This window comes from Chlorocebus sabaeus, chromosome 16 (genome assembly GCF_047675955.1).
Source record: "Chlorocebus sabaeus isolate Y175 chromosome 16, mChlSab1.0.hap1, whole genome shotgun sequence".
In the NCBI taxonomy this organism is placed as follows: Eukaryota; Metazoa; Chordata; class Mammalia; order Primates; family Cercopithecidae; genus Chlorocebus; species Chlorocebus sabaeus.
The window spans coordinates 68,408,598-68,435,254 of NC_132919.1; the positions used below are offsets into that span (position 1 = coordinate 68,408,598).

General features: G+C 48.7%; 1 protein-coding gene and 1 pseudogene across 1 annotated transcript; one reads left to right on the top strand and one right to left on the bottom strand.

The window, feature by feature from the left end:
• Positions 1-10,821: 10,821 nt before the first annotated feature.
• ARL4D (ARF like GTPase 4D) lies at positions 10,822-12,780 on the bottom strand. Its single transcript, XM_008012523.3, has 2 exons — positions 12,647-12,780; positions 10,822-12,100 (listed from the first exon to the last, which is right to left on the bottom strand). Exon 2 carries the CDS (start codon positions 12,026-12,028, stop codon positions 11,423-11,425), a length of 606 nt encoding a protein of 201 aa, XP_008010714.2. The 5' UTR covers positions 12,029-12,100; positions 12,647-12,780; the 3' UTR covers positions 10,822-11,422.
• Positions 12,781-15,667: 2,887 nt separating this feature from the next.
• LOC119622267 (U6 spliceosomal RNA) lies at positions 15,668-15,767 on the top strand (annotated as a pseudogene).
• The last annotated feature ends 10,890 nt before the right edge of the window (positions 15,768-26,657 follow it).

Genomic DNA, 26,657 nt, shown 5'->3' on the forward strand with positions numbered 1-26,657 from the left:
GTGTGTGTGTGTGTGTGTTTGCATGCATGTGCATGTGCATTTATGAGACACACCACAGGACATCCACATTGTAGGGACAGAAAGATGGGGAGGGCATGACGCTGGACCTTCTCTGTTTGATCTCAAGTACAAAAGAGCAGCCAAATGCCCTCAAAGAATGTTCTTTTTCTCCCTCTCTTGCTTTTCTCCCCAGGACTCTGGCACTTCTACAAATAGGGCTGTGCCAGAAGAAAAGGAAGTTTCAGCAGTCAGTCCATCCACACTCCCCACCCCCTGAAACAATAATCTCTTCCTCTCTCCCAGCCCTTGTTTGAATTGGGGAGGGGGGTAGGGAAAGGAGGCGTTTTTTCTGTTCCGAAGTTTCTAAGGAAGCCAGTACAGACGCACCCTTCCCCTTCCAGGGAATGTATCCTGTGATGTTTAAGTAGGAGGCAAACCTTGAGAATGAATTTCTCTTGAACTGTCCTTTCTCCACCACAGGAGGTGGGATGGGTACACGCAGTAAAGGAGAAAGAGCAAGAGAAGGCGTTAGGGTCAGATGTCCCCAAGGATATTAAAGCTTTCTGCCTAGGAGAACAGTGGAACTCAGATGACCCATAGGCAAGGAAAGAGGTCAAGGGATGACTCAGTAGCCCCAGCCTCCTGGAGGCTCTTGAAAATACTCACGGTTTCAACCTGATAAACCTTCTCAAGACCGACAAGGCAGGATCCAAGGTAGGAATCCTGGGAAACATAGTGAGACCCCGTCCCTACAAAAAATAATTAGTTGGGCATAGTGGTGTGCACCTGTGGTCCCAGCTGCTAGAGTCTGAGGTGGGAGGATCGCTTGAGCCTAAGAGTTCGAGGCTGCAGTGAGCCGTGACCAGGCCACTGCACTCCAGCCTGGACAACAGAGAGAGATGCTATCTCAAAAAAAACCAAAAAAAACAAAAAAAAAACAAAAAAAAAAAAAGAAGGAGAAGAAGATGAAAAAGAAACAGAGAGAAATAAGGCGGGACAAGGTCAGATAAGGAGTGAGGCCAGGCCGAGAGTGAGAGCAGAAAGAAGACTGGGTTGCCAAGTGTGGATAACAATCAGGGCTGTGCTTGCCCGGGTCAGCTTGTGCTTCTCTTCTCAGGCTACTCCCTGAGTGGATGCCTTGGCCCTCCACCCAGATTCCCGGTGCTGACTGTGAGTTTTGGCTGCCAATGGCTCTCCATCTCTGGACTTGCCCTTGGCCTAGAGGGCAGCCAATTAGTTGACTGACAGGGGCATAAAAGACCAGCCTCCCTGACTCAGGTGGGATCCTTTCTGTCATGCAGTTGTCCACCCAGAGCTTCCCACAGGATCAAGCCAAAACCAGACTCAGCTGTGAAGCACATCCTTGCTTCCCCACTCCCTGCCCCACCCTGCTTTCCTTCCTCCCTTCTCCTAAGAGCTTGCCCACAATAAACCATGTGCCCCCCCCAAATCCCCATCTCAGTCTCCACATCAAGGGAACCAGATCTAAGATACTTCTTTGGGTACAAATTGCACCTTAGCTCCAGTGCCTAGGATGCTGTGTCAGCCCCTAATCAGCCTTCAGTGCACAATAATGATTTTTTAAAAATGTGTTGGCTGGGCATGGTTCACACCTGTAATCCCAGCACTTTGGGAGGCCAAGGTGGGTGGATCATCTGAGGTCAGTAGCTTGAGACCAGCCTGGCCAACATGGTGAAACCCCGACTCTACTAAAAATACAAAAATTAGCCGGGCCTGGTGGCGTGAGCCTGTAATCCCAGCTGCTCAGGAGGCTGAGGCAGGAGAATCACTTGAATTCGGGAGGCAGAGGTTGTAGTGAGCCCGGATTGTACCACTACACTCCAGCCTGGGTGACAGAGCAAGACTGTCTCAAAAAAAAAAAAAAAAAAAATTCCAGTTTCTCACTATGAAACTGCAGTACATAATGCTAAATACTATTCATATTATATGTGATTAACTGAAAGGAGTGATTGATTGAATTAATGCTCTGGATGGGAGATAAATAGGTGGGGGAATTTATTGTAGGACTGCTCCCCCCATATACACACACACATTAACCAGATGTCCATGGCTCATCCCAGTACATCCTGTCTACATATAGGCCACCTGCTTATGTCTGTGCAAAGTCAGGGACAGATAATCCAGTTTGTGGATTATCCAGACCCCCAGCTGGCATGTTCCTCCTCAATATTGCCTCCCTGAGCCCTCCCTCTGCTCCAGCACCTTCCCGGGGGTAGAGGGTGGGCAGAGACAGGCAGCAGGGGAGGGGAGGATGATGAAACCTCAGTCTGTCAACACCGTTGCTGCTGCCTCAGCAGTCTGATGAAAGATTAGAAACTATTGGGTAAAATCATGTTAGGAATTTTCTGTGGATTCCAGGTATCTGGGCTCATCATCAAGTAGACAATTAAGAGCTGTTTTTGTGGTGAAAACACCTTGAACAAGGCCAGGAAAATCACCTGCTAAGCAACCAGGTTTGGATCACCGAGAATCATAGTATGATAAGATACCGTCTTAAAATGATTTAAGATATGCAAAGTCCTCTCCTATTCTGAAAGCTTTCCAGGAAAAGAAGTATGTGGATCTTTCAGGTTTTTCAGTCCTTCCTATCAAGAAGGACTTCCTGTAATTTACCTTCCTTCCATACTGTTGCAGTTCTGGTCTGTTTCTCTCTCTTTTTTTTTTTTTTTTTAGACAGGGTCTCACTCTGTCACTGAAGCTGGAGTGCAGTTGCAGTGGTTTGAACACAACGACTGCAGCCTCAACCTCCTGGGCTCAAGCAATCCTCTCTCCTTAGCCTCCTGAGTAACTGGGACCACAGGTGCCACCATGCACAGCTAATTTTTCTTTTTGTAAAGACAGGGTCTTCTTTAGTTGCCCAGGCTGGTCTTGAACTCTGAGTTCAAGCAATCCTCCCGTCTCAGCCTCCCAAAGTGCTGGGATTACAGATGTGAACCACTGTACCTGGCCCTGTTTCTCTTCTGATTTCAGACAGAAAGGAGAACAAGTGTTTCATTCTTTTACCCGTAATGCTCCTTCCCCCCAAATATGTGGATGCACTATCCACAGAAACAGAATGTGAAGCCGGGCGCAGTGGCTCACACCTGTAGTCCCAGCACTTTAGGAGGCCAAGGTGGGTGGATCCCGAGGTCAGGAGTTCAAGACCAGCCTGGCCAACACAGTGAAACCCCATCTCTACTAAAAATACAAAAATTAGCTGGGCATGGTGGCAGGCGCCCATAATCCCAGCTGCTTGGGAGGCTGGGGCAGGAGAATTGCTTGAGCCTGGGAGGCGGAGGTTGCCATGAGCCGAGATCATGCCACTGCACTCCAGCCTGGGCGACAGAGCAATACTCCATCTCAAAAAAAAAAAAAAAAAAAGAAAAGAAAGAAACACAATGTGAGCCACATATGTAATTTTAATATTTCTGATAGCCACATTTTTAATGTTAAAAAGAAACAACTGAACCTAATTTTAATTATTTTATGTAACTCATATAAAAAGTATCACTTCAACATATGTATAATCAATATAAAAAGTATTAATAGAAATTTTACATTCTTTTTTCATATGAAGACTCTGAATCTGTTGTGTATTTTACATGTACAGCATATCTCAGTTCAGATCAGCCACACTCCCCATGTTCAATCACCATGTGTGGCTCATGGCTGCCATATTGGACACCACAGGTCTAGAGCTTGGGAGTCCCTTCCCTGACACCTGCCCTACAACCTATTCTTCTGGAGTAGGAGGTAGAGAATGTGAATCCTACATACAGTGGGAGGAGATGAAGGACAGGAGTGGTGGACAGAGTCTGGGAGTGTACCAGGCCAGGTAATTACAGGGAAAGGAGGAACAAAACTGTGTCTATTAAACCTCAGACTCAGGCCTTTCCTCCTGAGCAGTAGGTGGAGCCAAGAAAGTGCTCCGAAGCCCACAATGCTCCAGGTCTCTCATTAATCAGAATACTTAATTCTGGCTCCAAGTTGACTTCTTTTCCTTACCTCCTCCAGGAAGCCTTCCCAGATAAATTCTCCAACCTTAACTGATAGAGACCCTGTCTCTAAAAAAAAAAATAATTAGCTGGGCGTGGTGGCACATGCCAGTAGTTCCAGCTACTTGGGAGGCTGAGATGGGAGAATCGCTTGAAACTGGGAGGTATAGGCTTCGGTGAGCCTGGATTGTATCCCTGTGCTCCAGCCTGGGTGACAGCAAAACTCTGTCTCAAAAACAAACAAACAAATAAAACAAAACAAAAACAAAAACAGAGATGAAGAGAGAAAGACTATTAAAGAGCTTCCCATGCCCACCTCGTTCTGAGAACCATAGAAAGTGAACTAGAAAAGATCTGATATTGCCTACTCAAGCCCCTCACTTTACAGATGAGTAAACCGAGGCCAGGAGACTAGAAATGGCTTGGCCAAAGTCACAGAAGTTGATGGTAGAGCCAAGTCTGAACCTGTATGTTGCTTTTGTGGGTTACTGTTTGGGGCACTGCATAGTCAGACTGGTGGCTCTGTTCCTCCCTCATCAGGCTGGGAGAGTTCCAGAGAGTGAGTAAGCAGTTCTGTCTTCTCTCTCCTTAAGGATAAGAGAGGCATCTGGAATGCAAAGCAGTGGTAATCTTCTAAAAACAAATACAATCAAAAGCACAGAACCTCACTTTCAACAAGCTTTTGAAACCCAGCTGTCCCCCCACCCTCCTCCAAGGGATTTCTCATGAGATTTAGCTAATTTAATAGGAGGAGGTGGGGATTGCTAAAGAGATAAGCCCTCCCGCCTTCCCACCTCCCCACTCCACTGAGGAGGGGCATAGACCCAGGATTTTCCCAGGAGCCTTAACGGCCCACGCAGAAGTCAAGCCCCAAACACTCCAGAGTGACCAAGATATCTGCTACTTCAGGCTTCTGCTTCCTTTTACAAGAGTCCTTGAGCTACAGCAGTTGGTGGGAGTCCCTACATGGGGGTGGGGTGTCTGTATGGGGGACATCCAGGGCTCCACTGCTGCCCAATTCATTCGGGCTGAAGTTTCCTTCTCTGTGTTCCCTTCAGAGCATACACTCTTGGTCTCAGCCTCACTTCCTCCTTAAGCCAAGTCCCAGGAATCTATTTCAGGACTTGTTTCGCCCACTCTGCCTGACGTCTGTGACAAGCTGGGTGCTAGGGAGTCCTCACCATCTGCCCACCACCACCACCAGCCAGGCAGTCCCAGGTGGCGCTCAATCCTTAGCCCTGGAAAGTGAGCCCAAGCTTACTCGCTATCGCTTCAAATCCTCTGCTGAGTTGCTGGTGATTTTATTCCTTACCTCCCCAAAAGCAAGGGCACATTTACTGGCAGCTCTGGTGAAAAAAAAAAAACAAAACAAAAAACATAAGGAGGCCGGGTGCAGTGGCTCATGCCTGTAATCCCAGCACTTTGGAAGGCCGAGCCGAGCAGATCACCTGAGGTTGGGAGTTCGAGACCATCCTGACCAACATGGAGAAACCCTGCCTCTACTAAAAATACAAAATTAGCCAGGCATGGTGGCGCATGCCTGTAATCCCAGCTACTCAAGAGGCTAAAGCAGGACAATCGCTTGAATCCGAGGGGCGGAGGTTGTGGTGAACCGAGATCGTGCCATTGCACTCCAGCCTGGGCAACAAGAGCGAAACTCCATCTCAAAAAAAAAAAAAAAAAAAGAAAAAAAAAAAGCAAGAGCACCGTAATGTCTCCCCTACCATATACACACATCTCAGCTTGAAAAAGCCTTGAAATCTGGGGATAGAGGATTAGAAAGCTGAATTAAATTTCCCTCCCACCCAAACTTCTACACAAACACATAAACTTTGGCAATATCTATGATAACTTTAAATACATATACCCTTTGACACAACAATTGCAACTCTAGGAATATATCTTATGGGAAAGCTTCCCTAAGTGTACCAAAAATATATATATGCAAGGAGGATCATGGCTGTGAGCAGACTGTGTATTCAACAAGCAATTTAATTAATTGATGATGGTACATTCATACAATGGAATCTCATGTGGTCATCAAAAAGAATGAGAAAAATCCAGATGGAAGCCTTCCCTTCTGAAGCCCCTCCTCATGAGGGCAAAGATGGCAGTGGTATAATGGAATAATGGCATACATGGAATAATGTCCAAGATATAAATGAGAAAAGCAAAACTGTTTGCTTTATGTCATTCCATATATGTTCTATAGACATATCTCTTTTGTACATGCAGAGAAAAAAATTCCCAGAAGAATATATAAAAACCTGTTCACAATCATTAGCTCTAAAGTTAAGATTATAAAGTTTCTTCGTTTTCTTTTTTCTCTTCTTTCTTTCTTTCTTTTTTTTTTGAGACAGGGCCTTACTTTGTCCCCCAGGCTAGTGTGCAGTGGCACAATCTCAGCTCACTGCATCCTCGACCTTCCAGGTTCAAGATATCCTCCTGCCTCAGCCTCCTAAGTAGCTGAAACTACACGCATGTGCCACCATGTCTGGCTAATTTTTGTATTTTTTGTAGAGACGGGGTTTCGCTATGTGGCACAGGCCAGTCTTGAACTCCTGAGCTCAAAGGATCTACCCGCCTCAGCCTCCCAAAGTGCTAGGATTACAGGCATGAACCACTGTGCCCAGTCTGTTTCTTCATTTTCTTTTCTTTTCTTTTTTTGAATGTTTCATTAAATAAGTTGTGAGATTAGGTTTCTTCATTTTCTAAATTTAGATTTCTTCCACATAGAGATCTATAAGAACTATTACTTTTCCAATGAAGGGGAGAAGATTTTTCTTTTTAAAAAGAAGGAACTGGCTGGGTGCAGTGGCTCATGCCTGTAATCCCAGCACTTTGGGAGGCCGAGGCAGGTGGATCACCTGAGATTAGGAGTTTGAGACCACCCTGGTCACATGGTGAAACCCTGTGTCTACCAAAAGTACAAAAAATTAGCCAGACATGGTGGCACGTGCCTGTAATCCCAGCTACTCCAGAGTATGAGGCAGGAGAATCGCTTGAATCTGGGAGACAGAGGTTGCAGTGAGCCGAGATCACACTACTGCACTCCAGCCTGGGTGACAGAGCGAGACTCTGTCTCAAAACAAAAACAAAAACAAAAACAAACAGAAAACTGTCAGGGTAAAGTAAAAAAAAAGAAAAAAAAAAAAAAAGGAACATGGCTGGGTGTGGTGGCTTGTATTGGTAGTCCCAGTGCTTTGGAAGGCCAAGGCAGGAGGATCGCTTGAGGTCAGGGGTTCAAGATCACCCTGGGCAAGAGGGCAAGACCACGTTTCTACAAAAATAAAAAATAAAAAGAATAGGAATATCTAACATGTTCAAAAAGTTTTTTTAAAGGAACAGCGAATACCCTCTTCTGGGTCATCCAGAGGAGGAGGTCCCATGCATCCACCCACAAACTCCCCAACAGATGGCCTTGGAAATGAAGTGCAGCCACATTGCTCACCCTTTCCAGCCGAATGCTGGCCTGGGTCTCCCTTGCCACCCTCACTCCCTCCCTTTCCTCTACTCACTGGCCCCATTCAAAACAGGCTTGTGTTAGAGAACATGCTGTCCTGTGTGCTCCTAGCATTTGGGCAGAACTCAGCACTTCCCAGGCCCTGGTGGAGGTGTCCATCTCAAGAAAGACACGTGGTCAGGATGAAGGCAGGATGGGAACTTCTGGCCAGATTTGAGACCAGACCTCTGCTGGGCTTAGGAGATAAAGCTCTCACTCCCCAGGAAGGGGAGTGGGAGAGCGGAAAGCTGGTCCTTAATCTAATCAAGGAGAGGAAAGAGGGAGGGGGGAATCTGAGCTCTGAGATACTGTGCTCGCTCCTTGTCTCCTACCTCCTATCCTCTGCCCTGGGAGTACAAAGAGCTAGCCTGGGAGGAAGGAGCTGGGTGCACTGCTAAGTGGCTGTGTATCCTAGGGCAAGTCACTGCCCACTCTGGGCCTTAGGGACTTCTTTCCTTCCTCTGTCTTCCTTGAGCCCTTGCAGCATGGAGAGGACTGGAAAGGGCATGGGAAAGTGGGGGACCACTGCCATCTTTGCCCTCCTGATGAGCAGGTCCAGGAAGGGAAGGCTTCCATCTGGATTTTATATTCCAACCTATGCAAGAAGGGGTGGCTGGATGGGGAAGGGCAGTTCAGAAGAAAGCCTCAACTCTGGGGTTGGGCATGGTGACTCACACCTGTAATCCCAGCACTTTGGGAGGCTGAGGCAGGCAGATCACTTGAAGTCAGGAGTTCAGGACCAGGCTGACCAACGTGGTGAAACCCCATCTCTACTAAAAATACAGAAATTACCCAGGCGTGGTGGTACATGCCTATAATCCCAGCTACTTGGGAGGCTGAGGCATGAGAATTACTCGAACCTGGGAGGTGGAGGTTGCAATGAGCCAAGATCACACTGCTGCACTCCAGCCTGGACAACAGAGCAAAAAAAAAAAAAAAAAAAAAAAAGCCTCAACTCTGGAACTCTGGGTCTACAGCAGGTTTCCTTCAACTTCACAGGCATCTAGCCTCAGCCACACCACTCCTGGCCCCCAGGGAAGATCTCCTCAGCACCCATGCCAGGGTCTTGAAGAAATCCTACTTAATAGAGAAGCCAGCACAGGGTAAGTACAAGCTCACCCTCCACCCTGATCATGCCTTCATTCCTTGCCCTTGCCCTGAGTTCAAAATGCAGAATATCTAGGCAGGACTGGAGAGTGAGAGGTTCTGATTATCTCTCCCTCTCTCATCCTGCAGACAGGAAGTAATCCCCTCCCTTCCAGCTCTCCAGTCCCTTTGATGAGCCAAGGCAGGAGGATTATTCCTAAGCTCCTGACTCTGACCCGGTCACAATTTGTGGCTTTCTACTCAGAATTCCCCAGTGTACCCCTCTCCCCACTACTCTGGCAGAGCAGTTGGCTTCTCCATCTCTGTCTGACACCAGCCCCCATCTTCCTCTAGCACCACTAGCTGGACAGCCAGGCCAGAGGGACTGGGGAAGAACCTGGGACATTCAAAGGCCTACTGTGGACCACGATCCTTGACCACCCCCAGGGCTGGGAATGGGGAAGCAGAAGATACCTGTTCTAAGCAGGTAGGGAAGGAGTGTGGTTGGAAGAGCCAGAATCAGGAGCTGACATCTTGGAGGCCCCTCTGCTAGGGATGGGGGAATACCTCTGCACCTCTTCCCCCAAATCTGGAGACCTAAGTCCACTGAGTGACAAGAATTGAAAATATATCCTTGAAGATTTTAAGACAAAAGAGCATAATCTGGGTGTGGAGGGATGGGGAGGAAAGATCTCCTGGCAGGACAGAGGGTCATTTCTGGCCAGTTCCTTTCCAGCCTGGACTGGGGCCTCAACCTGTCCCTGGGCTATAGGACTGTGCCCCAGAAAGACTGGGAGAGGAGTCACAGGTGTGTCTGGGGGAGGGGCAGGTAGCACATGTTCCCAGCAGAACCAGCCCAGCAGTTCTGTCAAGCAGGCCCCAGCACTGACGCACACTTGGGCACCCTTCCGGATCAGTGCACACCCACCCCCATCCTGCCAGCTACAGGGATGGGGAGGGGACAAAATCTGAGCTTCTGGCAGTGCTGGGTAGGAAGAAGCAAGTTCTTTAGGAAACCTTCCCCAGAAGTGGGGGTTGTTGGCACCTTCTCTTTCTCCCCAGGTCCTTTCATCTGATTCCGAAGGAGACAGAGTTGGGGAGAAGCAGGGTGTGGAGAACGCTGAACCTGCTCTGGGGATTCTGTGTTTGCACAAAGAGTGGCAGGGGGTGACTGGAGGTCTGGGCAACTGGAAAGAATTGTGCTTGTTTTTTTTTTCTTTAAAATATGGTCTCCCTATGTTGCCCAGGCTGGTCTTGAACTCCTGGGCCCAAGCCATCCTCCTGCTTCAGCCTCCCAAAGTGTTGGGATTACAGGTATGAGTCACCGTGCCCGGCCTTGTGCTTAGTTTTTACTGCTCCTACCCAGAAGATTAAGAGGATCTAAGTGTTCTGTGTTATCAGACATAGCTGGCCCTGGTGCTGGTGAGTAGGGGCACTGAAGCCCTTGCAATGTTAACATTTTATTCCTACAATCACCACAAATATTGGGGGCTTATGTCTTCCCCCTTCTATCTTGGAGGCTGGAGGGTATATGTCCAGCAGTCCTCTCTGCCACCAAGCACAAACAGCTACTACTTCTGCCCCTCTCATAAGAAGAGCTATCATTCCCAGAGCTGGAAAACTCATGGCTTAGTCACCAGGGCCAGGCTGGCTCAATCCAGCCCAGGCCTTCCCAGCACCAGCCGCTACCATCATGCCAGTGAGCCAGGCAGCAGGATTGAGTACACAGAGGTGACTTAAGGCCAGGGAGGAATTACTTTCCATTCTTACCACCTCCTACAAGGAGGAAAAAAATCAAACCAACCTAAGACTGGGGAAGTGGGGAAGATGGGAACAGAATGGCTCTTTGAGGATTTACCTACATAGACTTAGGTGTCACCAAGGTCAAGAACCTAGGAACAGCTCAGACTAGCAAAATTTGAAGTTAAATCTGCAAGGAGCTGTTGATACAAGGGACAAGTAAGACCCAGAGGATGAGGGGAGGGGTGTTAAATCAGAGAAAAAGGAAGTGACCCCACCCAAAAAACTACAGAGATCAGGCAATAGCTTGAGGGGTTTTCAACTCCCCCCTATAATTTTCACGAGCCATCCCATAACACACAATCTAATTTTTATAAGTGCTTGCTTTGCAAATTCAGCTTCAAGATAAATCTCCCTCCCCCTGCACCACAACCCCAAATAGAAATCTTGAATTGTCTCTGGGACAAGATAAGGAGAGGAAAATGCCCCAGACCAAGGTAAGAGCTACAGTTATCAGTCTTTAATAACTTACAGGCAAATGCTAAAAAACAGTTAATAACAATAATACAGAGGACATACACGGCTTATAAAAAGGGTCATGGATCTACAAATGTGGGAAGGGGTTCTTGGCACTTTCACAAACACAAAAATAAAAACTATGTGACTGGTATCCCTAGAAAAGCAGCTTGGGGAGACTCCCCAGTTGGGGGACAGAAGACGGGGAGATAGTTCTTTCATCCCAAACACATTCTCCAAGCCACTTTCCATCCCCCACCACCCAAAATGCATCCAATTAAAAAGCCAGAGAAGAAAAACAAGAAACAGGGTCGAGGTAGAGTCACAGTTTACATTTACGTCTCCACAGTCCTGCAGCGCCCACTTCTCCAGAGAGGATGAGAGAGAGATGTGCAAAGACATCCCATCTCCCATCCCCACCCTAATGTGGCGCCAAAACAGGACCCCCCATTCTCCTCTCTCCTTCACTGAGGTGGACAGGTCCTGCACCCCAGTCTGACTGAGAGGTCACAGGCTGGCCCCACCCTGCTGTCCAAGTGTGCAGACCCCTACCAGGTGGGGGGAAAAGGAGAGGGGGCTCGGGTCACCGTCTCTTCTTGCCACCCCGAGCTGCCTTCTTCCTCTTGAGAATCATCTCATAGAGGCGCTCCAGGCCCTGCTGCAGACCCAGACCGTCCACAGCGCTGCAGCCTTGCACATGAGTGAGAGTGGCGGCTGCGAGCTCTCGGACTGCCAGCCTCTTCTCCACCTCAGCAGCGCTCAGTGCCCCGGGCTGGTCCTGCTTGTTGGCCAGCACCAGCACTGGCACGCCCTGGTTGTCCGAGGCCCGGCTAATTCGGTGCAACTCCACCTTGGCCTCCTCCAGCCGCTCGGCCTCTGCAGCGTCCACCACAAACACCAGCCCGTCTGTCCGGCGGGTGTAAGAGCGCCACAGTGGTCGCAGCTTCTCCTGCCCCCCGACGTCCCACACTTGGAAGGTGATGCCACGCGATCCCCCGAGGGGCACCCGTATCTTCTCGGTGTTGAAGCCTTTGGTGGGGACACTCTGGACAAACTCCTTAAACTTGAGGCGGTAAAGGAGGGAGGTCTTTCCAGCAGAGTCCAGCCCAATGACCACGACATGCAGGGCTTGGAAGTGGGGCAAGAAGGAGGAGGCAGTGGGCGCCATCTCAGTCAAGTGGTTCCCCATAGTGAACTAAGGCGCCTAGTAGAGGCAGGGAGGCCTTGAAATTGAAGGTTCCAGGGAGCACAGCTAGGTTATCTGAACCAATAAAAGGTATGGGAGAAAAAGGAGACGTTTAATATGCACACAAGATTTGCAACTTCATGATCCCTTCCTAAATCAGCCGCCCATCCTTCCTTTTTAAAATTCCTTTCCTTTTTTTTTTTTTTTTAAGGTATAACAGAGGTGTTTCCCCACTCCCTGGGGGGTCGCGAGGGGGGCGATGGGACCTAAAGAGACTTCCAGGTCCTGGGCCACTCAAGTGGGGGGTGAGGGCTCGATCCTAGAGCCTCTTCTCAGAGCTTATGGCGCCATCCCCCAGGCAAGATCCCCGCGGGAAGGGGGAAGTCGGCAGTGCCCCAAACTAAGAGTTAGGGTGCAGACGCTGAGACCGGAGATTGAGTGCGGCTCCCACCCGCCCTCAGCAGCCCCAAGCCGTTGACACACTGCCCTTCCTTACTCTGCGACTCCCGCCCCACCGCCCCACGACACTCCCCTGGCCGCCAGTCCTCCTCCGATAGCGGACCCCAGCTCCAGCGGCCCCGCAGCGGGGCCGCCTCAGCACGGTCTGCAGTGTCCGTTTACCTGTCGTGAGCCGCGCTCTCTTCGTGCCTTTCCCGGTCAAACACCGCAGCCGCCCTGCGAAACCCCTGCGGGTACCCAGCGCACTTCCACCGCTGCCTCTGCAGAGCCTGCCTAGGGTTCGGCCTTAAAAACCCGCGTGTGACGTCACAAGGCGCGGACCAACCAGCGGCGGCGGGGCGGACGAGCGCTGCATCCCCCACCACACGCGGAGGGTCGCTTGCTCAATCCGTGGCTGCTCTATTTGACCTTTTCTACCACATTCTAATATTTGGAATTAAACCTGGAATTAATCCAGAACGAGGGGTGGGAGGGGCGAAAGGAACGTGGCTGGCAACGTTTGACTCGGGAGGAAAGATATGAATACCCTAATATTCGCACTACCATCGCATCCCCCTCCATCAGGCAGAGATATCACCCCACATGGACACTCCTTCGGCCAAAGGATCTACTCGGAGAGGCTGACAAGCCTTTCTCCTTTATCTTTCATAATTCAATTGTCAAACCTGTGTGAACCTAGAGCCCCATAAAACAGCTGCTTCATAGTGGTAAGCCCATTATCTACAATAGCCTGTTAGGGACTGTTGTCTGCCTTTTACAGATAAAAGGGTTGAATGACTTTATCTAAGGTTGCACTCAACAGTATGTTTAGGCGCAGTGGCTCATACCTGTAAACTCAGCACTTTGGGAGGCTGAGGCAGGCAGATCACTTGAGCTCAGGAGTTCCAGACCAGCCTGGACAACAGGGTGAAACCCCGTCAGTAATAAAAAGACAAAAATTAGCCGGGCATGGTGGCGGGTGCCTGTAATCCCAGCTACTCGGGAGGCTGAGGCAGGAGAATCGCTTGAACCCGCTGGTGGAGGTTGCAGTGAGCTGAGATTGTGCCACTGCATTCCAGCCTGGGCGACAGAGCGAGACTCTGTCTCGAAACAAAACAAAACAAAACAAAAAACCAGTGTGTTTATTGGGCCGGGCACGGTGGCTCATGCTTGTAATACCAGCACTTTGGGAGGCCGAGGTGGGTGGATCACCTGAGGTCAGGAGTTCCAGACCAGCCTGGCCAACATGGTGAAACCCCATCCCTACTAAAAATACAAAAATTAGCCGGGTGTGGTGGCGGGCGCCTGTAATTCCAGCTACTGGGGAGGCTGAGGCAGGAGAATCGCTTGAACCCAGGAGGTGGAGGTTGCAGTGAGCTGAGATCACACCATTGCACTCCAGCCTGGGCAACAGAGCAAGACTCCGTCTCAAAAATAACCAAAAAACAAAAAACAAAAACAAAAACAGTGTGTTTATTGACCTCATTCATACTGTGTGCTCTGAATGAGACAGAGAGATGGTAGAGAAATAGAGAATGTCTCGGCTGTAGAACCAGGCCTCAGAGGGCTTAAGACTTAAGACTGGCAGTGACAGAATGAGACAGCACATGTATTGGGTCTTTGTAAATCATGAGATAGCACTTGTAGGGTTTCAGAGGAGAGACAGAATGTGTCAACTGGAAGCTTCTGGAAAGGTTTATAGACTTTCTTTAGCCCTATCTAGGACTGGTTAGGAGGGACACAGGAATGAGTGGGGTCTCCCCAGCCACTGCAGCCTGCTACAGTCTGGGCAGCCCTGAAAGGAAGGAGATGCCACAAAGGGGCAGTGTGACCAAAAGGACAACAGTGATTAGGTGAGGGAGGGGAAAGGGCAAATCAAAGAAGAATGAAATTATAGATTGTAACTTTATGTATGTATGTATTTATTTATTTATTTATTTTTGAGATGGAGTCTTGCTCTGTTGCCCAGGCTGGAGTGCAATGGTGTGATCTTGGCTCACTGCAACCTCTGCCTCCCAGGTTCTAGCAATTCTCCTGCCTCAGCCTCCGGAGTAGCTGGTATTATAGGCATGTGCCACCACGCCCAGCTAATTTTGTACTTTTAGTAGAGATGGGATTTCTCCATGTTGGTCAGGCTGGTCTCAAACTCCTGACCTCAGGTGATCCACTTGCGTCGGCCTCCCAAAGTGTTGGGATTACAGGCGTGAGCCACTGCATGTGGCCAGTTGTAACTGTAATATTCCTATTTTTGCCTGGAGGTTGGATTATTTTATTTATTGTGTAATTCAGTATTAACCTTTTTAAGGGCTATGTGTGAGAGGGATTGGAAAAAGGAGAAGGGAAGTCATTGCCAGACAGCAGGGCCCAGCCTTTTCCTGCCCACCCGCCTCAATCAAGTGCTGATAAATAAGCTTCCCATCTGTTTGTCACCAGCATGCCTTGCCACCTCCTTCTTCCCCCCTCCACTACAAAACCAGCCACCTGGTTTCCCCAGCAATGCAGGGACCCTCCCCAAATCCCTAAAGACCTCAGGAAATTAGTCTAAGACCTTAGGAAATTAGTTTGTTACACCCCAAGTTGGAGGGTGACAGGTTGCAGCAGCAGCTAATGTACAGGAGACAGAGCTGAGCATGGTGAAGTTAGGAGAGGGGAAGACGGAACAGGCCCAGCAGTTGAGAACCACTGCACTGTTGAGTGGCCACTGCATGCTAGGCTCTGGTCTAGGAACTTTGCTTACTTTTCCTTTTTTAATACACAAGTCAAGCCCATGAAGTAAGTATGGTTAGTCTAAAAAGAAGAAACTGAAGCACAGAAAGGTTAGGTAATTTGTTGAAGGTCGTCCAGCTAGAAACTGGCCAAACGTGGCTTCGAACAAATTTGCAATGGCTATGAGACTGAAAACACACAAACTGAAAACACACAAGTTGTCTTGTTTCTTCCACAATCTTTGAAGCTTCTTTAACATGGCTCCTATAATATATCTTGGGACTCACACCCAAGATAGAAATTGTCACTTATCTGATAAAGGAAATGAAACTGACAATCCTACCCCACCCTTCAGTCTTTCATGTTTGCCAGAGAAGGTGTTAATGAACAAATGGGAAGGCGAAGGTGGGGCTGGGGAGAGGTAAAGAAAGGGGCCCAGCTCATCCAGGCATCACTAAGCTATGGGCCTACACTAATCCCTGCAGAGAACATCTGAACATTTGTACATTAAGCAATCATTATTTTTTGAACGATACAGAGATTAGCATGGCCCCTGTGCAAGGATGACATGCAAATTCATGAAGCATTCCATATTTTATTTTTTTCAAAATTAAAATACAAATGTCTTTTTTTTTTTACAGACAAGGTCTCACTCTGTCACCCAGGCTGGAGTGCAGTGGCGAGACCATAGCTTGCTGCAGCCTTGAACTCTTCAGCTCAAGAGATCCTCCGCCTCAGACTCCTGAGCAGCTGGGATTATAGGCGTGTGCCACCACATGTGGCTACAGAACTACTTTAGATTAGTGGAAGAGTGTGCAGGAGAACCTTTCAAAGAGGTGACGCTGAGCCAAGGTTTAAGTGACACTGAGTCAGATAAGCATCATTCTTCCTCAGAGTTGTCTCCTCCACCAGACTAAGTGATCAAGGGCAGCAGCTGGTTCTTATCTGTAGCTCTACCATGCCCAGCACCATGCCTGGCACACATAGGCAGTCAGAAAATCTTGTGTGAATTAATGAATGCATGATGGAAAAAATGTACTCAGAGGGCTCCCTGAGTATGAGAACCAAACCTCCACCCTTAGCATGGGAGTTTCCTAGCCTGGGGTCCTTGGGCCCTTGGGAGTTCTGTTGATACTGGGTTGGCCAGGAATTCCTACAAACCCTGCATTTCTAGGCAGTGTCTAAGTAGCATAGAACTCTCAGGCCTTTGTTGGAGAGAAGGAACTTAAAGGAGAAAAACAGGGACCAAAGATGGGGATGACACTGGAAACAGAGGTTGCCCTCAGGGCATGCTGGAACACTGGACTGAGAGTCAGTACGTGAGTCCCATCCTTCCATCCCTCATGAAAGAGTAGCTTGAAAAAGTAAAAAGTCACTTCTGGCAAGGCACAGTGGCTCACGCCTATAATCCCAACACTTTGGGTGGCTGAGGTGGACAGATCACCTGAAGTCAGGAGTTCAAGACCAGCCTGGCCAACATGGTGAAACCCCGTCTCTACTAAAAATACAAAAAAATTAGCAGGGCGTGGTGGCGCACGCCTGTCGTCCCAGCTACTCGGGAGGCTGATGCAGGAGAATAGCTGGAACCGGGAAGGCGAAGGTTGCAGTGAGCCGAGATTGTCCCACTGCACTCCAGCCTGGGCGACAGAGCGAGACTCTGTCTCAATAAAAAAAAAGAAAAAGAAAAAGAAAAAAAGAAAAAAAAGTCACTTCCCCGCCTGGGAGCCTCGGTTTCCTTATCCTGTAATGAAGGGCTTTAGATGTCTCCAGGTCCTTTACCCGTAATAGTCCATGCTCTGAAGTAAGGGAGGGTAGGAGGATGGGTGGAGCTTGCCTAGGAAGTGGCTGAGAACATCCTTGTCTCTGCAGCATATTAGCCAAGTACCTGTCTTAGTAAATAAAAGAGGGAAAGAGGAGTCTGCAGGAGTAGGGGGTGGGGTGGGGGAATGGACGCCACGGAGCAGTTATCAGCTCGGGAATCACGAAGGCCCATGTTTCAAATCCCAGTTCTGTTTCCTCATGAACAAAATGGAGAAAACCCAGCCTATCGCTAAGTATGAGTGTGGTGCAAAAATGTGTGAAAGGGCCCCAAAGATACCCTTCTCTCCAACCAGGAGCTCTTTCCCTGGCAACCACCCCAAAATCAAGTCCCAGGGTGGAGTCAAGGGCTAGAAATAAGTAGATGCTGCCCCCTGGTGGATATATTTGTCACTGCCTGATTGGTGAAGAAAAGCGGAGTCGTCCGGAATGAAGTTATTCACGGTCCTTGGTCGGCTCCCGAAGTCTCCTTTCAGACAGGGCCTTTCCTACAGTTTCAGGTTGGAGGTAGAAAATACACCCTCTTCAAGTTTTTAGTGTGTGAGTGATACCAAATTAAAATGAACACTATTTGAGCAGAAACTCTAATTTTGATGACATTTTCCATTTATTTACAGAGGGTCTAATAGGTCCAGGGAACACTGACTGAGGCAGGCAGGAGAGGGCTGCAGGGTGGGGAAGATTTTTTTTTTTTTTTTCCTGAGACAGGGTCTTACTCTATGGCCCAGGCTGGAGTGCAATGGTGTGATCTCAGCTCACTGCAAGCTCTGCATCCTGGGCTTCAGTGATCCTCCCACCCCAGCCTCCTGAGTAGCTGGGACTACAGGCTCCCACTACCACGTCCAGCTAATTTCTTTTTCTTTTTTTCTTTCTGAGATGGAGTCTTGCTCTTTCGCCCAGACTGGAGTGCAGTGGCATGATCTTGGCTCACTGCAACCTCCGCCTCCTGGGTTCAAGCAATTCTCCCGCCTCAGCCTCCCAAGTAGGTGAGATTACAGGCACCCGAAACCACGCCCAGCTAATTTTTGTGTTTTTAGTAGAGATGGGGTTTCACCATGTTGGTCAGGCATGATCTTGGCTCACTGCAACATCTGCCTGCTGGGTTCAAGTGATTCTGCTGCCTCAGCCTCCCGAGTAGCTGGGATTACAGGCGTGTGCCACCATGCCCGGCTAATTTTGGTATTTTTAGTAGAAACGGGGTTTCACCATGTTGCTCAGGCTGGTCTCAAACCTGGCTCAAGCAATCTACCTGCCTCAGCCTCTCAAAGTGCTGGGATCACAGGCGAGAGCCACCATGCTTGGCCTTGGGAAGGTTTTCAAGAGCTCAGTTGCAGCCATGGTGTAATGTCTGCAGGCTATCCATATGGGGACAAATGTCCAGAGTCCATATGCTCAGGAGTCTGGAGCTTAGGGGAGGCCTTAGTTGGAGGAGTGACCTTGGATGGTCAGTGAGAAACAGACACAAGAGTCCTGAGATGGGTGGAATTCCCCAGGGAGCAATGGGGTGAGAGGAGGAAAGTGGTTCCATAACACTGTCATGAGCATCTCCACATTCAAGGCAGGGAAATGAAGTGAAGGATGGAGAAGCAGTGTCTGGAGAGATAGAAGGAAAACCACAAAAGGCCACAAAGCTGCAAGTGCCTGAAGCCAAGGAAAGTAAGGACTTGAGGAAGGAAAAGGGAGTGGCCCTCAGCATCCAAGGACTGAGAGACCAGAGGAAATTCGGACAGCCTGGGGTGGGGGTTTCCAAGAGGAATATCTAGAGGTGGCTAGAGAAGGGGGCTGGAGATTTTGAGGAGAGTTATCTCAACAGAGGTGACAGTGCCAAGAAGCGTTCTGTCCAGAAAACGTAGAGTTGAACAAGGACTGAGCTGGCACTGGAGAACTTGCAGGAGACCAAGTAAGCCATCAGGAAAGCAACAGGAGATGGAGGTCACGTCCTTCTGTGACCTTGCAGACAGGCAGTCATAGACCACCCAGGATTAGCCCTTATTGGACACAAAAGGAAACTCCCAGGCTCTTACATAATGTGAGTAAAAGGAGAATATCCCAGTCTCAGCAGGAATGTCAGTCTCGGAGCCAGATTTCATGGCCGGGGTGCCAGGACTTCCTGAGGAGCAGAATGAGGGCCCTGATGGTCAAAAGAGGTGTTATGGGCTCTTGGGACTTGGTGTATGAAAGGCAATAAGCCCATAGTTGGTGGGGTGGGGGGGCTCCTCTGCCTCTCTGTGGGCTCTGGAGACCACTGAAAACCAGCTGCATCCCCCCGACAACATCCTTTCAGCATGTGCCACCCTTGGGGAAAGCCACCTGTGAACTATGTCAGGATGGTTTCCCCCAAAATTTGGAGCCCACTCTGAGGTCTGGCACAGGTCAGAGCTCTAGGGTAACCAACCCTCCCTGATCGCCTGGAACCTTGCCAGTTTTAGTTCTCAAAGTCCCATATTCCAGGAAACCCCTAATCCCCTAGCAAATTGGATGACTGGTTACCCCCACTGGGAGCTCAGACCTCCTACTTGACTAGTGAGTTTTGAGGTCACAGGGACAATCCTAAGTTGTGGGACAGAGGGCCTCTGGGCTCCTGCAAGAGTCTGCACTCTCCTACCTGTGTCCTGTGCCTGAGGAGTGCGACTATAAAATAGAAAGTGAAAAACATCGTGACAAGTGGAGAGAGAGGGAAGAAGAAAGAAAAAAGCTTCATATTTTACTACATTTTTTCCTTCTAATAGTGATGGTGTCTCACTATGTTGCTCAGGCTGGTCTCAACCTCCCAGGCTCAAGTGATGCTCCCACCTCAGCCTGCCTGAGTAGCTAAGACCACAGGTGCACACCACCTTACCTGGCTAATTATTTATTTATTAATTATTATTATTATTATTATTTTATTTTATTTTGAGATGGAGTTTCGCTCTTGTTGCCCAGGCTGGAGTGCAATGGCACCATCTCGCCTCAACACAACCTCTGCCTCCTGAGTTCAAGTGATTCTCCTGCTTCAGCCTCCTGAATAGCTGGGATTACAGTCATGTGCCACCACGCCTGGCTAATTTTGTATTTTTAGTAGAGACGGGGTTTCTCCACGTTAGTCAGGCTGGTCTCGAACTTCCGACCTCAGGTGATCCATCCACTTTGGCCTCCCAAAGTGCTGGGATTACAGGCGTGAGCCACCACGCCCAGACTATTATTATTATTTCATAGAGACAGGGTATCTCTATGTTGTTCAGGCTGGTCTTGAATTGTTGGGCTCAAGTGATTTTCCCACCTTGCCCTCCCAAAGTGTTGGGATTACAGGCATGAGCCACCACCCCTGGCCTCCTCTATACTTTTTTTTGGGTCCATTTTTTTACGATTTTTATTTTTATTTTTAAAAATTATTTGTAGAGACGAGGTCTTGCTATATTGCCTAGGCTGGTCTCAAACTCTTGGGCTCAAGTGATCCGCCCACCTCGGCCTCCCAAAGTGCTGGAATTACAGGCATGAACCACCGTGCTTGGCCCTTATATAGTTTTGTTTTGTTTTGTTTTGTTTTTTGAGATGGAGTCGCACTCTGTCACCTAGGCTGAAGTGCAGTAGCATGGTCTTGGCTCACTGCAACGTCCACCTCTGGGTTCAAGTGATTCTCCCGCCTCAGCCCCCTGAGTAGCTGGAACTACAGGCGCGTGCCACCACACCCAGCTAATTTTTTTATTTTTAGAAGAAATGGTTTCACTACATTGGCCAGGCTGGTCTCCGACTCCTGACCTCGTGATCCGCCCTCCTCGGCCTCTCAAAGTGCTGGGATTACAGGCGTCAGCCGCCGCACCCGGCCTTGGCCCTTATATACTTTTATAGTTCCTTTTTTTTCAGTTTGAAATCTTTGACCCACTTGGCATTTATCTTGGTGTATGGTGAGTGAACCGTGATTGTAACACTGCACTCCAGCCTGGACAACAGAGGGAAACCTTGTCTCAAAATATAGATAGATACGGGCCGGCGCGGTGGCTCAAGCCTGTAATCCCAGCACTTTGGAAGGCTGAGGCAGCGGATCACGAGGTCAGGAGATAGAGACCATCCTGGCTAACACGGTGAAACCCGGTCTCTACTAAAAATACAAAAAAATTAGTCCGGTGTGGTGGCACGCGCCTGTAGTCCCAGCTACTTGGTAGGCTGAGGCAGGAGAATCGCCTAAACCTGGGCGGCAGAGGTTGCAGTGAGCTGAGATAGCGCCACTGCACTCCAGCCCGGGCGACAGTACGAGACTCAGTCTCACACACAAAAAAAATTAGATAGGTAGACAGACAGATAGATAGATAGGCCAGGCTCAGTGGCTCACACCTATAATCTCAGCACTTTGGGAGGCCGAGGTGGGTGGCTGCCATATTGCACTTCACAGGGTAATACCATGGAGATGACAATGACACGGTGGAGACTGGGGTAAAGTGAAATGAGGGAACACTTGCTGAGAGGTTAAAAAAAAAAAAAATAAGGGGCACCAAAAGACTCAGCAATCCAGATAAATGTCTTGATTATCTTATCATCGAGATAAGATATATTGCATTGAACTATTATTTATTTTGATTACTGAAGGGTTCTGGAGGAGCACCCCCTGAAATTCGAACCTAGAGGACTGGCCTCACCCTAATCCTGGACGTGGCTAACAATGATGCCCACCTCTTAGGGCTGTTGAGTGAATTAAATGAGATAATGCACGTAGAGCCCTTGGACCCGAGGCTGGCACTGGGAAAGTCACAGTTTATATTTTTTGACCTGGTTGTTCACCAAGCAGTCCCTGCCATCCCGCTTTCCGTCCTGCAGGGGGAGCATGACTGACTGAGTGTCACTATCGGATCTACGATACCTTCTTGCTTTTCTGAAATCAAATAAAAGAGACATGAACTCCCATCTCAGCTGTTGTGTTAGGAAGGAGGACGGGAATGGTAAATGCTGACGCTACAGGCGGCAGTCTGTGTCTGAGAGAAAATCTATCCCAACCTTGCTTGGGGCCTTGACGCCATCTTCCCTCCAGAGCACCGCGCCAGTCACCCCGCCCTGTGGTGTCCTCCCACCTGGAGCCATATCTTCCCGGTTCACGCCTGCCCGGGGCCAATAGCCTCTTAACGGCTATTGGATGCTCCAGTGAGCCGTGATTGCACCACTGTACTCCAGCCTTGGTGACAGAGCCAGACCCTGTCTCAAATAAATAAAAATAAAAATAAAGGAAAGAAAGGGTGGAAACAGAAGTGGGTCCCATTGAACTTCAAGCCTTCAAGCTGCAGCCATGGCTGGACAGGTTGAACTAGCAGGCAGGAGCAGTCGCCATCTTGGCAGCGATTAATGACCCTGATCCATCATCAGGAGGAGGGAGTGGTGCTCTTATGCAGGGAGGGCAGGTGGAATATGTGTGAACTCTGGTGATCTGTTCGGGTGCCACGTGTTACTCCCAGGTCCACCTGTGACATGAATGGACAAGTGCAGGAATAATCTGATATTATTCTCTTTTTTTTTTTTTTTTTTTTTTTTTTTTTTGAGACGGAGTCTTGCTCTGTCGCCCAGGCTGGAGTGCAGTGGCCAGATCTCGGCTCACTGCAAGCTCCGCCTCCCGGGTTCACGCCATTCTCCTGCCTCAGCCTCCCGAGTAGCTGGGACTACAGGCACCCGCCACCTCGCCCGGCTAGTTTTTTGTAATATTTAGTAGAGACGGGGTTTCACCGTGTTAGCCAGGATGGTCTCGATCTCCTGACCTCGTGATCCACCCGTCTCCGCCTCCCAAAGTGCTGGGATTACAGGCTTGAGCCACCGCGCCCGGCCGTTATTCTCTATTAAATAATGTGCACAACAAATTTCTGGATTTTTATTAAAAGAGCATCTTCTCTGCTACGTGCAAATATATGATCTGAGAAATTCTGACCCATGGACGTTAAAGTATAAAAAGGTTTCCTTGTCTCAGAACAATGTTAGAACAGACATCAACTCACTGCTTCTAGAAGAGCAGCCACTCCTTGGTTTCACAAACTCAATAAACAGTCTCAGTTGTTGTTTAGTATCATTAGGAAGACCACTATTTTGACAGAGATTTCTAGAGCATGTCACAATGACATTGGATACCAAAGAAATGAGTAACAGGCTTGGTTACATGCAATGGCTACCCTCAACCCCCCAACTTCCTGTCCAGTCAAATTCCCTCTGACCTGCTGTCTGCATCTGCCTCTCCAGAAACAGGGCAGACACAGGATTGTCAAAAGTGCTTGCTTCCACCCTCTCCCCCTAAAGGTGACTCAATAAGCACCCCCTGCCCCGCCCAAGGGTCCCTACCACCTCTCCCTGGCTCTGGGTCCACTTTTCTGTACCTTGGACATGGGCATAACATGTTACCCATGAGGCACAGGATGAATAGCAGGGGCAGCCCTGTGACCAGCTGCTGCAAGAGGGGCTGCTGTTTGGCTGGCTACCCTTAGGCAGCTCTATGCAGTACAAAACAGCAGGAGAGAGAAGAATGGCAAGTGGAGGGGGAGGCAGAAAATAACAAGAACGAATGCACATATATGATCGTGGACTTGGGTTTTCATTTCCTTATGAGGGCTCCCATGTCATGTAAAACTTACATTGAGTGTCTATGCTTTCCTCCTGCTAATCTATCTGACGTCAGTTTCAGTCTCAGACCCAGCAGGGACCCTAAGGGGATAAAGGTAAAGTTTTGCCTCCCCTACACAGTCATTGCCCACTCCCACCCTCATCTTGAGTTAACCTCTGATCTACTTTATGTCTACAGAGTTCCCTTTCCTGGCATTTCATATGAAGGGAATCACACTGTATGTGGTCTTTTGTGTCTGACTGATGTCTTTCTCTGAGCGTAATGTTTCTGAGGTTCATCACCATTGTGGCATATGCCATTATGTTGTACCATTATGTTTTTATTCCTGAATATCACATTTTGTTTATCCGTTCACCCACTGATGGATGTTTGAGTAGTTTTCAGTTCAGAGCTGTTCAAATAATGCTGCTCTAAACATTTGCCTCTAAATCTTTATAAGGACATATGTTGTCACTTCTCTCGGCCTGCCTGCTCATTATAGGTGTTTCAGGGATTCTGAAACATGTACTCTTCTTACACAAAATACTATCTTTGTGTCATTTCTCCCAGTCTATGGCTACTGGGGACCACCTGTATACTTCACCCCGATCACAGAAACAGAAGTCCAGTCTCTCTATGTTTTCAAAGGCCTCGTTTGATTTTCAAAGAGATTTTCAACTAACTCTTTCTTTTCCTTTTTCTTTCTTTCTTTTTTTTTGACAGGTCTCGCTCTGTGGCCTGTGGTGGAGCATAGTCGCGTGACCATGGCTCACTGCAACCTCGACCTCCCCGGCTCAAGTGATCCTCCACCTCATCCTCCTGAGTAGCTGGGACTACAGGCGCATGCCACCATGCCTAGCTTCATATGTACTTGCTTCCATCCTCTGCCCCTAATGGTGCCACGGACTCTCTTCTCAATAAGCACCCTTGGCCCATGGGTCTTTAGACTCAGCCTTGCTCACACGGATTCGCCATCTCCCTTCAGGCCTTTCTGCCTCAACTTGCTGATCCTGTATTTTATAACCCCAGAAAGTGTTCTAAGATCCACTCAGTCACCAGCGTAGACATCTGGAGTTATAACTGTATCACTTGTTATCCAAATCCGTGTGGTACCCAAGTTTCAGATATTGGTAGTGATAACTGAGGTCTTGAAAAACACATTTGCTTCTTCTCTCTCCCTCAGCCTCCCTCCTTCAGTCATCAAGTCTCAGAGCAGAATGCTTCCCAAACTCTGATGTGCATGTGCATTCTGGGGGAACCTTGTTAACATGCAGATCCTGACACAATCGGTCTGAAGCCAGTGATTCTCCACTTCTAACCCACTCCCAGATGATGTCAATGGTGCTGGTCTGGGGACCACACTGTGAGCAGCAAGACTGTAGCAAGATGCACCATCTCTACTAAATATCATTTTTTAAAAGGGGCATATGGGCTTGGTGCAATAGTTCACGCCTGCAATCCCAGCACTTTGGGAGGCCGAGTGGGGAGGATCGCTTGAGGAGTTTGAGACCACCCACGGCAACATAGGCAGACCTCATCTCTACCAAAAAAAAAAAAAAAAAAAATTAAGAAAAATTAGCCAGGTAGGCAGGCATGGTGGCTCACACCTATAATCCCAGAATTTTGGAAGGCCAAGACAGGTGGATCACTTGAGGTCAGGAGTTCAAGACTAGCCTGGCCAACATGGTGAAACCCCGTCTCTACTAAAAACACAAAAATTAGCCAGATGTTCACGCCTGTAGTGCCAGCTACTCAGGAGGTTGAGGCAGGAGAATTGCTTGAACCTGAGAGGTGGAGGTTGCAGTGAGCCGAGATCACATCACTGCACTCCAGCCTGGGCGACAGAGCAAGACATCGTCTCAAAAAAAATTAACCAGCTGTGGTGATGCACGCCTGTAGTCCCAGCTACTTGGGAGGCTGAGGCAGGAAGACTGCTTGAGCCCAGGAGGTCAAGGCTGCAGTGAGCCGTGATCTCTTCAATGCATTCCAGCTGGGATGACAAAGTGAGACTGTGTATCAAAAAACAAAAAAACAGCCAGGCGCAGTGGCTCATGCCTGTAATCCCAACACATTGGGAGGCCAAGGCAGGTGCATCACCTGAGGTTGGGAGTTCCAGACCAGCCTGACCAACACGGAGAAACCCCGTCTCTACTGAAAATACAAAATTAGCCAGGCGTGGTGGCACATGCCTGTAATCCCAGCTACTACTAGGGAGGCTGAGGCAGGAGAATCGCTTGAACTCAGGAGGCGGAGGTTGAGGTGAGCCGAGATCACGCCATTGTACTCCAGCCTGGGCAACAAGAGCGAAATTCCATCTCAAAAAAAAAAAAAACCAAAAAACAAAAAACCACACAGAAACAAAAAAGGAGCCATATGGAACACGAAATTTGCTGGCTGCTGCAGCCAAACAATCTCCCTTCCCCCACCAAGGCCACATAGATTGGCATAGTTCTGTTTCTGTTGCTATAAATGAAAGTTTTTGGTTGGTAACTGTGAAGAGGCCCAGGACGGAGAGAAAAGAATGGTGGGGCTGCGTAGCGGGTGGGGGTGGTGGAAGGACTCAGAGAGGAGGCAAAGGAAAGTAGGGAAACAAAATGAGATCTCTCTCCAAGCAGATCTCTTCAACTACCTGTGAAAACTGATGTGATGAAAAGGGGAATTTGAAGGAGCCATTCCAGAAGACAGGGCAAAAACGGAATCAGGGCCAAGAAAAACAGAAATAGCAGGACCTGGAGTTGAATAGGTGGAATAGTTGAATAGGCTACTCTCCCCAGCTGGTAGGAAACCTAGCAGCCTTCTGGTGTCCAAGGACTGAAAACTTTAGAAGCACCTGGAGTTGGCAGCCTTGGCATGGTCAAGTTGGCACCTCTGGAGGTGCCCAGGCTTCCCTGGCGGCATTGTGAGCAGTGGATGGCGTCAAAGGGCACCCAGAGGAGGAATGGAACACATGCTCCTTGCTAACCACAGGGACAAGGCCACATTCACAGGTACACAAAGGTAGGTACACAAAGGTAGGTATGCGATCAATCAAAGGTTTAAAAAACAGCCACAATACCAGAAGCCTCTTTTGCTTAAAAGAAAGGTTCAGAAATAGACCTAAGTATATATGAGGCCTTTATTATA

Coding starts and splice junctions, on each gene's coding strand:
- ARL4D (XM_008012523.3), bottom strand. CDS start 12,028: ATGGGGAACCACTTGACTGAGATGGCGCCCACTGCCTCCTCCTTCTTG.